This window comes from Colius striatus, chromosome 24 (assembly GCF_028858725.1).
Source record: "Colius striatus isolate bColStr4 chromosome 24, bColStr4.1.hap1, whole genome shotgun sequence".
Lineage (NCBI taxonomy): Eukaryota > Metazoa > Chordata > Aves > Coliiformes > Coliidae > Colius > Colius striatus.
Genome location: NC_084782.1, coordinates 5,679,664 through 5,691,912, shown reverse-complemented (window position 1 = coordinate 5,691,912; position 12,249 = coordinate 5,679,664). Strand labels below are relative to the sequence as shown.

The 12,249-nt window shown below is 56.8% G+C and overlaps 1 protein-coding gene across 9 annotated transcripts in view; it reads right to left on the bottom strand.

Moving 5' to 3' along the window:
• Positions 1 to 12,249, bottom strand: part of MACF1 (microtubule actin crosslinking factor 1) — a 136,257-nt gene that overhangs the window by 24,902 nt on the left and 99,106 nt on the right. For all 9 annotated transcript variants that reach the window (XM_062014333.1, XM_062014336.1, XM_062014334.1 and 6 more), the window contains 10 exons: positions 9,075 to 9,236; positions 8,758 to 8,928; positions 7,742 to 7,908; positions 6,817 to 6,976; positions 5,191 to 5,517; positions 4,455 to 4,539; positions 3,328 to 3,569; positions 2,414 to 2,620; positions 1,500 to 1,619; positions 194 to 301 (listed from right to left, as the gene is read on the bottom strand). In XM_062014333.1, coding sequence (XP_061870317.1) covers positions 194 to 301; positions 1,500 to 1,619; positions 2,414 to 2,620; positions 3,328 to 3,569; positions 4,455 to 4,539; positions 5,191 to 5,517; positions 6,817 to 6,976; positions 7,742 to 7,908; positions 8,758 to 8,928; positions 9,075 to 9,236 — 1,749 coding nt within the window. The remainder of the gene's footprint in view (positions 1 to 193; positions 302 to 1,499; positions 1,620 to 2,413; positions 2,621 to 3,327; positions 3,570 to 4,454; positions 4,540 to 5,190; positions 5,518 to 6,816; positions 6,977 to 7,741; positions 7,909 to 8,757; positions 8,929 to 9,074; positions 9,237 to 12,249) is intronic.

Here is a 12,249-nt window from a genome sequence, read left to right as displayed (position 1 = left end):
GCCTCCGAAATCCCCGCTGCCCCTTCCCCCCAGCCCTAAAACATGCAATAACCCCAAGTACTAAATGTAAAGAGACTTCTGCTAATGCTGGTGGGAATTATTAAAGATGGAGCAATTTTAAGCGACTTCAGCTTGTGCAAGAGCTGAGCACTCGCCCCTCTCCCCTCGCTGTGAATGGCAGAGGGAGGTTCACCTGGAGAGCAGCTTTTTGTTCCTCCCCACACGTCCCAAAGATCTCGTTGCGCTGGCTGAACAGCTCATCCATGGAGTCTTTGTGCCGAATAATGTCGATGGAAAAAGCCTGCAGAGAAAGGAAAGGGCCAAAGAAAGGAAAGGAATCAGAGCTGAGCCCAACCTCTCCCCCCCGGCCCGTCCACGGCAGCGCTCGGCACCGCAGACACGGCGTGAAACTCAGCCCCAGCATCCTGAAACCTGCCTGGAAATGGAGGCTGCTGCCTGGTTTTCTCACGACTCAAACACATCAACCTCTCTCTTTCAGAAAACAGCTCTTAAAACGAGGTATCTGTCCACTTCCACACCCAGGGTCCTCACCAGAGAAGCTCCACCATCCATTAGCAGACACGTCAACCCCCTGAACCGAGGCTCTCCACAGCTGCACCTCCCAGTAACTGCCATTCCCAAGCTCCATGTGATTAACAGTGGGAAGTTGAGCTGAGCTGGATATAACCTAATGCTCAACAGTTTAGCCCCTCTCCCTTACAACAATGTCTTCTCTTTCATGCACTAAGCCTGGGTGTTGCTGTGATTGCTGGGGCTGGGGGGGCAGAACAGGGCCCTTTATTTAACGTGCACGTTCCTTCAGGCATGAGCTCATCTCAGAGATATAAAAAACCCCCAGTGCCTCTTTGTTCCACGTCTGGCTGCTGGGAGGGAAGCGAGGGGTCCCCCACTGCAAGGAACAATGAGCAAAAACCGAATGTTAAAGCACCCTCATTAATCAATATCTCCATTTCTCTCAGCCCTTCCTGCTGCCAGCACCCGGCTGCTCCAGGCAGAGCTCACTGCCCTGGCCTCGGGGAAAGCCTTTGGAAGGAGCAGCTCTCTGCAGGGGGCTCCAGGCAGAAGCATCCATCCAGCCCTAAAGGACCATGCAAAGGTTTCAGCTCCCACAAAATGGACAGGAGAGGTTTTCCTTTAGGAGCCCAGCACTTCATTTCTCTAAATCCTCTTTCTCATTCTTTTCCTCCTTTTACCTACCAAGGACAAGCATTGTGTCTCTCCTGGTGCTCTGGGTTCAGTGTGACAAGCTGGGGTAAAGCTGCCCCACCAGCCAAACCCCATCCCTCACAGAATCCCAAAAGGGTTGGGGTTGGAAGGGACCACCAGAGCTCATGCAGCCCAAACCCTCCTCATATTTCAGTCCCCTCAGCATCTTGGAAGCCCTCTGCAGGACTCTCCCCAGCAGTTGCCTGTCTCCTTTGAACTGGGGAGCCCAGAACTGCCCACCCCACGTCCCCTGGCAGTGAGCACCCACATACCTTCTGCACCTGCAGCTGAGCAGTTGTCTGGTCTTGCTCCAGGCGGATGGGCCCCAGAGCCATCAGCTTCCGCTTGGTCTCGGCCACCCAGGCCAGCTCTGCATCAGCCGCCTGCTCGTACTGGCACAGGGCAGAGGAGAGGCAGCAGGGGTGAGTGATGGGCAGCAGGGATGAGTGATGGGCAGCAGGGGTGAGTGATGGGCAGCAGGGATGAGTGATGGGCAGCAGGGGTGAGTGATGGGCAGCAGGGGTGAGTGATGGGCAGCAGGGGTGAGTGATGGGCAGCAGGGGTGAGTGATGGGCAGCAGGAACGGAGCACGTGGCCAGTGGGCACAGCAAGGGCCACGGGGAGACCCGGCGGGGCAAAGGCCTCGGCTGAGCGCGCAGAGGTGGGAGGGGAAGGGACACCGCGGCGGGGGCAGGTTCCTGACTCCACACGCCCAGGGCAGCAGCAGCCACCGTCCCGTGGCCTCTGTTTAACACCATCATTTTGCTTCTGTGTTCAGCAGTCAGAGCACAAAGCCAGCGAGGGCGGCTGCTCACAGTGCTGCACAGCCCAGCCCGAGCAGAACCTGCCTTTTCCCAGAGGGCTGCTCGCCTGGAACAGACCCCTGCGCTACCACAACAGCCGTGACGTCGTTCCAGGCCTGAAAGTCACTTGTCATCGGCTTTACACCATCTACACCGCCCATGCGGGCCACAGCCTGCAGGCAGGATCACACAGCCTGCCCTGGAGCTCTCCCATCCAAACCCCACGCAAGGGGCCACTCAGAAACCAGCCCCTCTGGCACAGCCCCTTCCCCCTTGGCCTCCCCGGCGGGTCTGGGCTGTGCCCGCTGCCGCCACACTGCCGGGGCTGGAGCGGTGCCGAGCCCTGAGCCAAGCACCAGCTTCCAGGGAGGGGATTCAATCACCTGCTGAGATCTCTGAATAGCAGCATCGATCTCTTCCACCCTCTGCTTGACGGTGTCGCTGACCAGCCTGTAGCGCTCGTTGGTGTCCGACACCAGCTTGTCCAGCCCCTCGCGGGCTCGCCAGGGAACCAGCTCCAGCAGCGCTCGGCTCACCTCGTTCACCGTGTCCAGCACGAGCCTGTGCTCCATCACCTCCTTCTTCAGCTCCTGGGGGAGGAACCGTGGTGGGTCAGGCTGGAAACGCAGCCCCACGCTGCCCCTCACCCGCTGCCCCTCCACACACAGCTCCCGTGGGATGGGGAAGTGGGAGAGAAAATCAGACCTCGTGGGTTCAGAGAAGAACAAGTGTAACAACCAAACTAGAACACAGTAACAGCAAGAAGAGTGAAGTGTAACAACAGGAGTTAAGAGAAACAAAGCCCGAGCAAAGGCAAGTGCTGCCCAGGAGCCGCTGACCTATGCCCCAGCAGTGACCCCCCTCCCAGCAACCCCCAGTTTCCACACTGGGCACCACTCCTGTGCTGTGGACCAGCCCTGGGGCTAGCTGGGGTCAGCTGTGCTGGCCATGCTCCCTCCCAGCTCCTTGTGCACACACCAGCCTCCCCCCTCCACTCACTGCTGGGACAGGCTGAGGAGCAGAAAGAGCCTTGATGCTGCAGCCCTGCTCAGCAGTGACCCAACAGCCCTGTGCCATCAACATTCTCTCCAGCATCACCCCAAACCACAGCCCTGGGGCAGCTGCTGGGGAGGAAATTAACTCTTATCTCAGCAGAAACCAGGACAGGAACCCACACACGTGTGTCTTTCTCAGTGCTCTGCAGGTGACATCCCAGTCCAGCTCCTCCCTGGCCTCCCAAAGCAGCAAGTACATCCCCACGGGCTCCTGCAGCCTGGGAGGTGCTGCCAGCCCCCACCTTCTGCCTCTGCTGGAACTGGGGGATCTGCTCGCTGGCAGGGGACTGTCCCCCGCTGGCACTCAGCTCTTCCTCCACGTTGCTCATCCATGTGGTCAGTTCCTCGTGCGTGGACTGGAACTTGGTGGCCAGCTGCCGCGCCTGCTCCAGCGTGCGCAGCGCCTTGGAGCTGGCGGCCGTGATGTCCGAGTAGCGCGTCTTGATTCCGTCCAGCTTCTCCTGGATCAGCAGCACCTCCTCCCCTGCAAGGCAGCAGCGAGGGCCAAATGATGCCGAGCTCGGGGCGGGTGGCTGCAGCAAGGTTCAAGCAGCCACCTGCCTTCATCCCCCTCCACATTTGAAACAGGCGATTTCAGCCTCACTTTCGTTTACATCAGCCTATTTTTGCAGCCAGGAAGCCACCCTTAGAGCTGATGTTTCCCACCAGCCACCTCCTCCCTGGAACAGGATGGAAACGTGCTGTGAAGCCTGGCTCTGCAGCAAGCCCCAGAGCCACCACAGCTCAGTTCTTAGCTAATGTGTCACAGCTCCAGCAAAAAAGGCCCAGTTCACTCTTTCCTGCTACTTCTGAGAGGACAAGAAGCTGCAAGCCAAATTCTTTGTGATCACTCTTCCTGCTACACGGCTCCCACAAGGACAGAGGTCTCTGCATCTGCTCTGAGCAGACCACATCTGAAGGAAATGCATCGCCCCGACCTTTCTTCCCACTCGTAAACATAAACTCACACCCACGTGGCAACAGCAACAACTGCTCTGTATGGGAAAGCAATATTAGGAAGGGCCTGGGTGTATTTTTAACCTCTTTCCACGTGATTCAGCAGCTGGATGCAATGAGCAAGGCCTCCCTTGCATCGCAGGGCAGCTCAGCACCCAGCATCCCCGTGCTGGCGGTGGGAATCACCCTCTGAAGCTGCGAGGTTGGCGCTGGGGATTTACTAAGGCTGGAGTGTGTGTGGATTAAGCATCCAGGTCTGGATGCAAAACAGCTGCTCTGGGTGTATTCAAAAGGAAATTAGACTAGACACATAAGAGCCTCCTCCAAAAACCCCCCAGGGAAGACCATACACTGGGTGAGGGGCTTCCCAGGACCCCCCATCAGCCAGAGCACACCCAGATCTTTGTGTTACCTGTGGTTTGCTTCAGGAGAGCCTGCCCGTTTCTGATGGCTTGGTCCACGTTCTTCTTCCTGTTCACAATTTCCTCATTCAAAGCCTGGAGAGAAAAGCAAACTGGGGTCACCCTTCTGCAGGCAGGTCCCCGAGTTCCAGCTGGCCAGCGGTGCTAAGCAGAGCAGGAATTGCTCCCATTGAGCATGGGAAGGGTGGACGACAGATCTGATTCTTGCCCAGTCAGCTTTCTCCTGCTATGGGACTTACTGGGACTTCTGGGACCCAGAGACTCAAATCCTAGAGCAAACCCATCTGACTCTGCAGGATGCACACAGCTAAGGAGCTTGCCCTCGTGTTAGACATAACCTCACTCCTGAAAACAGCTTGCAGGGCCCCGGGGAGGGAAGCAGACAGCTTCCTCGGTGGCCAGCCTGGCTGGGAAAACCCACCAGGCTTCTCAAGCTCTCATTCTTGGAAGCAGCATCCAGCTCTCTGAAGGCAGGGGGTGGCCAAGCCCGCTCAGGCATTGCTCACAGAGCCAACGAATCATTTCAAGTCTCCCGCCCTGGGAAAAAAAAAAGCCCTTTTTTTTGGGGTGGCCACAATGTTTTTTAACAGATGAAACCTCTTTACACTTCTCTGAGCCCAGGAGAGGAGCAGCAGCGGAGCGAGCAGCGGAAACCAAAGTCAGACCAGAGACCAAAACCAGAGGGAAAAGGCAGCGAAAGGAAGGCGGAAGAAAAGGGCGAAATACCATCTGGTCGGAATGCTGCTTCTGCAGGACGTCCCGCTCGTAATCCCGAACCGACACCGAGCTGAGCTTGTCCTCCACCTCAGCCAGCCAGTTGAGCACTTCCACCTCCTCCTCCCCAAAGAGCCGGGCGTTAGCCAGCGCCTGCTCCAGCAGCGCTGCCTTGCGGCGGCCCCGGCCGCGCGCCTCGCCGTAGCGGCTCTGCAGAGACTCCAGCTTCTCTGCCAGCAGCCCCTGCTCGGCGGCACAGCTCAGGGAGGAGAGGCTCTGCCCCACCGCCAGCGCCCGAGACACGGCGGCCGAGTGGCTCTCTATCTCTTCCTCTAGAGCCTGAATGGCGGGAGGACAAAAAATGGACAACAGAAAGGAAAAATGAGTGAAGGGAAAAAGAAAACCAAACCAAGGCATGGGTAAAGGAACCAAACAACGTAAAAGGGGGAACAGAAACAATGGGTGACAAATGCATCCAGGAAAACCCACCCAGGCGTGCTGATCTACTGCCTGGGGGGAAGAAATGAGCCCTACAGCTGCACTGGAAAGGGTCGAGCTCTGCTGACACACTGCTCTGTGACACAGACTTCCAAACCCAGCTTTCACTCATTGCAAAGGCTCAGTGATGAACACGGGGTGCAGGTGAGGGAAGGCTAACAGTGTGGGCTTATCTGGGGAAAGCATCACTGCTGTGAGCTGAAAAGCAAACAATGAATGTGAAGGACACCTCTGAAGTAGTTACTGAAGTTGACAGTGATGTCATTTATAATTGTTGTGAGTAAAGGACAGGCAACCCTCAGCCATCCCTGGACGGGAACAGCCATGGCCATGATGGACAGGCAACCCTCAGCCATCCCTGGATGGGAACAGCCATGGCCATGATGGACAGGCAACCCTCAGCCATCCCTGGACGGGAATAGCCATGGCCATGATGGACAGGCAACCCTCAGCCATCCCTGGATGGGAACAGCCATGGCCATGATGGACAGGCAACCCTCAGCCATCCCTGGATGGGAACAGCCATGGCCATGATGGACAGGCAACCCTCAGCCATCCCTGGATGGGAACAGCCATGGCCATGATGGACAGGCAACCCTCAGCCATCCCTGGATGGGAACAGCTATAGCCATGATGGACAGGCAACCCTCAGCCATCCCTGGATGGGAACAGCCACATCCACCCTGGCCACGTGGCTCTCTATCACTTCCCCTAGAGCCTGGATGCTGGGAGGGTAAAACGACCAACAGAAAGGAAAATGAGTGAAAAACAATGGATAAAGAAACCAAACGACATAAAAGGTGAAACAGAAACAGTGAATGTAACTGAAGGAATGGAGGAGGCACAAAACCTGCCTGTGAATGGGCAAACTGCAAGGAACTAAAGGTTTAAAGAGAAACACAAGATCAGGAACGGTTTGTCCATCCAGAGCCAGATCCTCTCGCTGCCAGGTGCAAAGACTGGTTTAACATTTACCCACGGTGGTGGGTCAGGGTCTGCAGCCTTCTCTGTACAGAAAGCAGCCTGGGCAACTCCTCCAGCTCGTGCCAAATCCCCTTGGCCACGGCTGAAACAACCACCTGAGTGGGAGCTGAGACCAAGCTCCTGCCCCAGCAGCTCCTGGTGGTGTCTGTGTCCTACCTTGTGCCGGCTGATCTGCTGCTGGATCTTGGCAGTCTGGGTGCCGATGGGCTCGGAGCTCGACAGCTTCTTCTCTGTCACCGACAGCCAGTCTGACACCGGCTCCGTGGTCTCGTGGAACTGCTTTGCCAGCACCAAGATGTCCTCCAGCTGCTTCTGCCTACAGGAAGCAATAAACCACTAAGGAGCAGCTCCTTGTTGGAGCCAGGCATGGGAAACAGCTCCAAGTATTCTGGAGAGGGAACCAAAGCAGCCCTGCTCAGAGCAAGGTGAGACACAACGCCAGGCAAGCAGCAAACACAACAATCAAGGTGGAGAAGCTGCAAAATGAGCTTTTTCCTGCAGCTGTGCCTTTAGGGTTCAGTTTATCTCCCCAGGAAGGCTGCAGAAAGGCTCTCCTGTCGCACTGCTCTTCCTCCCTTCCTGTCACTGCCTTGGAGATCCTTTGACTTGCTCAGCTTGGAAGTGAGCTCTCTGGGTTTCAGAGGTGCTGAGCTTCTGTTCAAAGGCAGCGTGACACTGGTACAAACCCCAGCTGAACAGTCCATCCCGTTGGCAGTGATTTAAACCGCTGGGAGGGTCAAATCTGGCCCTTGGAAGTGACTTTACAACCTCAGACTTTAGCTTGTGTGGCAACAAGCGACTCCTAAATGAGATTCAGGCAGCAGAAAGGTGTCAACAGGATGTTGCTGCTAAAGCTGAACGTTAGAGCTCAAAGCAACAAAAATAACACCCATCCCCTGCAGGGAATTATTGAATCTGAGCCATTGTAAACTGCTGCTCTCAGCCCCAGCTCCCCCCTGCCTTGGGCTCCTCCTGTTTTCCAGCTGCTTCCACGTTTCCAGGACGAAACCCCCGCCAGCTCCCCACGTGTGGCGACCCCAGGCCGCGGGAGGATGAGGTGGCACAGCCCCAGCCCACTCACCTGCCCGCTGCCCTGCCCAGCAGCCCTGCCCAGCGCCCGCCCAGGCTCTCCAGCTGCGCCACGATCTTGTCCTGGTCCATGGGCTCGGCCGCCTGCGCGATCCTGCCGCCCTCTGCTTGGATCATCTCAACCGTGGCTTTGCGGTCGTCCAGGAGCCGTTGGAGCAGCTTTAAGGTCACCAGAGAAACAAAAGAGGATCAAAGTCACCAGGTTGGATCGGCAGAAGCAGACGTGGCCCTCAGAGATCCAGTCTCTAACTGTGGCCAAAGACCACCGTGAGCACGGGGCTGAGACCGAGCTGTCCCAGCCCAGTGAGACACCCTCTGCCATCAAAGCCAGTCCAGGAAATTACAGTGATGAAGTAAGAAAATGCCTCAAGTTTTGGTCAGCCCTGAGGTGGTCAGGCAGTGTGACTAGACCAGGAACATTCTATTCTGTTCCAAAACAAATGCGGCAGGGATCCAATGCCAGAGTTCCCAGAGGCCTCACCGTGCACTCCCCCAGCTCATCAGGCTCTTAACTTCTGCTTTAAACAATCTCAGCACGTGTGACCAAGCCTTGGTCAGGATTCCTTTGCAAGATGTTTGCCCACAGCCACACTCGAGCTTCTCTCTGGCTGCTGAGGACGGCAGGCGCCGGCCCGGCTCTTATCTCCACCCTCGGCCCTACAGGCTGCACGTTCCCTTTGGTCCCAAACCCACACCTCCACCACCCCTCTGCTCCTGACACAGCAGAATGACCAGCACAAACGAAACTTCAGGCTGGAAAAACATGGCTGGCCAGCAAAACCAGCAGCAAACCTCGAGAGGCAGCGGGACAACACAGGAACGGTGGGGACAGTGAGCGTGGGCAAACGAGATGCTGTTTGTGGCACTCGAATGTGGGGAACCAGCACAAGAGTCCCCAGGAAAGAAAGCTGTGGACAGCCCAGCTACACCTTATCTGTTCCAGCTGGACCCCCTGAGCGTTGTCTGGCTGCCCAGAGCTGAGCCACTCGCTGCCCTCTGCCCACTCACCTTCTGCTCCTGGATCTGAGCTTTCACCACCTTGTACTCTGCCGAGGGAGGCTTCTGGTTGGCGATGAGCTCCTCGGTGTCTGTGAGCCAGCTCAGCAGCGGCTCCAGGGCGTCCTGGAACTTCCCGCAGTGCAACAGGGCCTCTTGCAGCTGAGCAACTCTCTGGGCCACCTGCACCCCAAACACAACCCCACTGCGTGCTCAGGACGGCGATGCATCAACACCGGAGCCTCAGCTCCTTGTCAACAACCCTTTTCTTCTACCAGACCCCAACAGGGATGAGAGAAACCAGTTCCAGCCCCTCCCCACACTCTCACCTTCTTGTTGAGGGTGTTCCAGCGGGTGTTGATTTCCTCCATGTCATGCTCCAGCCCTTGGACATCACAGTTTTTCCCGGCACTTTGGATGAGTCCTTGGCCAACTCCATTGACTTGCTGTAGTTTTAGCTGGAGAGGATCCACTTGCTCCTTCTGGAACAGCTGGGGATGGGAAAGGTGGGAGAGAAAAGGTATTTACACACACCCATGAGCTGCTCTTACAGCCCCTCCATCGTTCAGTTGGCTTTCTTCTCTAGAGAAGACGCAGTAGATGCTTGCACTGATTCTATCAGAGCTGTGCAAGTTTGTCTAAACTCCTCTCTTGCCTTGGCCCAGTGACACAGATGTCACAGGCAGCTGCTGGTGTGGAGCACAGCTCAGGATCTCTACACATCCACCTCTGCTTTAAATGGGTAAATCTCCTTTTCCCAAGCACCAGAGTGAGGTGGAGACAGCAAATGGGGGAAGAAGTGAGAGCATGGGCTCTGGTCAGCCATCAGATTGGGAAATAATGCTCCTGGGGAGAAACCCAAAGCAACTCTCACAGTGATGCTATTGAGAATGGAGACCTGCCATCACATGAGGCTCGTTAACCACACAATTACAGCCAGGAGAAGCTCGCTGTGTTTCGAAAGACAAAGGCAAGAGGCACTGAATGTGGCAGGCAGTTACTGCTCTGCGTGTTTGGCACGGTCCTGCCTGGGAATCCCGTGGGGAAAAGCTTCTGAAACCAAAAAATTTGATAGGGAAGGGGGAGGAGAGTGAATGAAGCTCCCCATTGTGAAGAGAGGCTGCAGGGAAAGCTCTGTTTCCATGAAAGAGAGAAGAGCTGAGTTATCAGAGCTGGGATCTGCTGCCAGCACCCACCGAGGTGGCCGCCCGTGTGAGCCCTGGCTGGGACCCAAGGACACGGCTGCTGCTTCCCCAGAGCAGGCAGCACAGGCATCAAGCACAGGGGGCAGAGTCCCTCGTCACTTGCTCTGGGCCCCTGGGCCACCAGCTCATCCAGAGCACAGGTCACCCCGTGCCTGGTGCTGGACAGGATCAGAGCCCTTGGCTCTGTTGCAATGTTTTCCCTTGGGAAGTGGAGGGATGGCAGGCAGCTGCCTGCTTGCTCATGAGCCTGAGAAGACACAGACACTGCCAGCAATGAAAAATCCCCCCTTGGGTGCAAGATCCTTCCCAGCACAGCAGTGACTCAGGGTGGCACAGCTCCCCAGGCACAGCCATTGCTTTGCCCCAAAGGAACACAAGGCAGGCAAAACCCCCTAAACATGCAAAACCCCAAACACACACAGAATCACAGAACCATAGAATGGTGGGGTGAGCAGGGCCCTGCAGAGCTGCTGCAGCCCCAGCCCCTGCTCCAGCAGCTTCCCCTGGCTCAGGGGGCACAGGAACGTGTCCAGGTGGGGTTGGAAACCTCCTGAGAAGGAGCCTCCACACCCTCCCTGGGCAGCCTGGGCCATGGCTCCTTCCCCTCAGCACCAAAGGACTTGCTCCTCCTATGCCAGTGGCACTGCCTGTGTGCCAGCTGATGTCCCTTAACCCTTGTCCCGGCACTGGCCTCAACCTCCTGACATCCACCCTTTAGGTACTTGTCAGTGTTGCTGAGGTCCCCCTGAGCTCATCCTTCTCTCCTCCAGGCTGAACAGCCCCAGGTCCTGCAGTCTCTCCTCCTCACACACATGTTCCAGATGTTCTTGGTAGCCCTGCCCTGGCCTCTCTCTAGTCCAGCCACAAAAAAGTTCCCAGCTTGAGCAAGAGGAGCTGCCTGGACTTTCCCTGCCCCATTCTCAAAGCAAAAGCTGTTTCTTCTCATGAGAGCTCAGAACTGAGGGCCAGGCAGCCCAGGCTGTGCTGGCAGACACTGTCCAGGGCTGTTTGCTGGGGCACAATTCTGCCATGGTTCTAAGAAACAAACGGTGACACGAAACCAGCGATTGCCCCAGACAGACACCTCTGCTGCTGCTGTTTATACATGGAGCTGGCTGTTAGAGCAGCCAAGCCCACAAAAGGACCAGGCTGATAAGTCTGGCATGCTGGGCTGGGTGTGAGCCCTCTGCACGCTGCAAAAACAACCTCCAGGGCTTTGCAGGAGGGAGGGAGCCCAACGAACACCCAGCAACAGCCCCTGGGCACCTGCAGCACAGGGTGGGCACGGCCCGAGCACAACCCTGCACAGGGACCCTGACACAGGCAACCACGCTGCTGCCCCCAGCACTCAGAACGGCCAACACTTGTTTTTCTCTGCTCATGAAAGATTCCAGTGCTTCAGCTCATTAACCTCGCTATGACTCAGCTTGGAAACAAATATTTAACGTGCACCCTTTGCTGGGCAGGGAAAAGGCACAGAGCACGGGGTGAGGTGGTTGTTCAGGCATCTCAGCAAGCAGGAGGGTGTCTGTTCCAACGGCCCTGCTCCCACCAATGCTTCCCAGAGCATCCCCTCCACTCCTGCTTCTCACAGTGCCCAGCCCCGTGGCATCACCCTGGAGCAGACCCAGAGCTGCCAAACGCCTTCAACAGCACCTGAGCAAGGGGAAGACGGATGGGGTTAACAACCAGAGGTGCTGCAGTGGAACAAGGGCCCCAGCAGCACAGACACACCGACACCAGAGGTGAATTCCAGGTAACACACGTGCAGCAGCAGAACCGGACAGACCTTCCCCAGGAAGGGGCACAGGGGGTGCCCCAGCTCACGCTCACACAGACCCCCCCATGTGCAAACCTCTCTCCCAGCCCCTCCACGTGCTTTCCCCGGCGGGTGGCAGAGCCCACACGGTGAGTAATCGCCACCAAAGCGGCATTTTTGGCGCTGGCTGACTTGTGATGTCTCCTCAGTGATATCTCTGCTAATCCAGATGGCAGTAAATCAGCGCTGGGCTGTGGGAACTCCAGCACCGAGGTCTCTCCAGGCAAAGCACAGCACAGGAAAGCAAATCCCCAAACGCCTCAGAGAGCTGGAGCCCCTTCCCACGCACACACAGAGCCTCAGCACCCCGTTGCTCACTTAAAGAGCTCCAAAAAAGCAGTGCCTGCCCAGGACAGCAACCATTTGCACTCCATTTGTTTTACAGGAATCGATTTTGCCTCAAAGATGGGTCCCACCCTGCCAGGGTCTGGTCAGGAGGTTTTTCTAAAGCCTGTGATTTGCATCTGAGTGACCAGAATG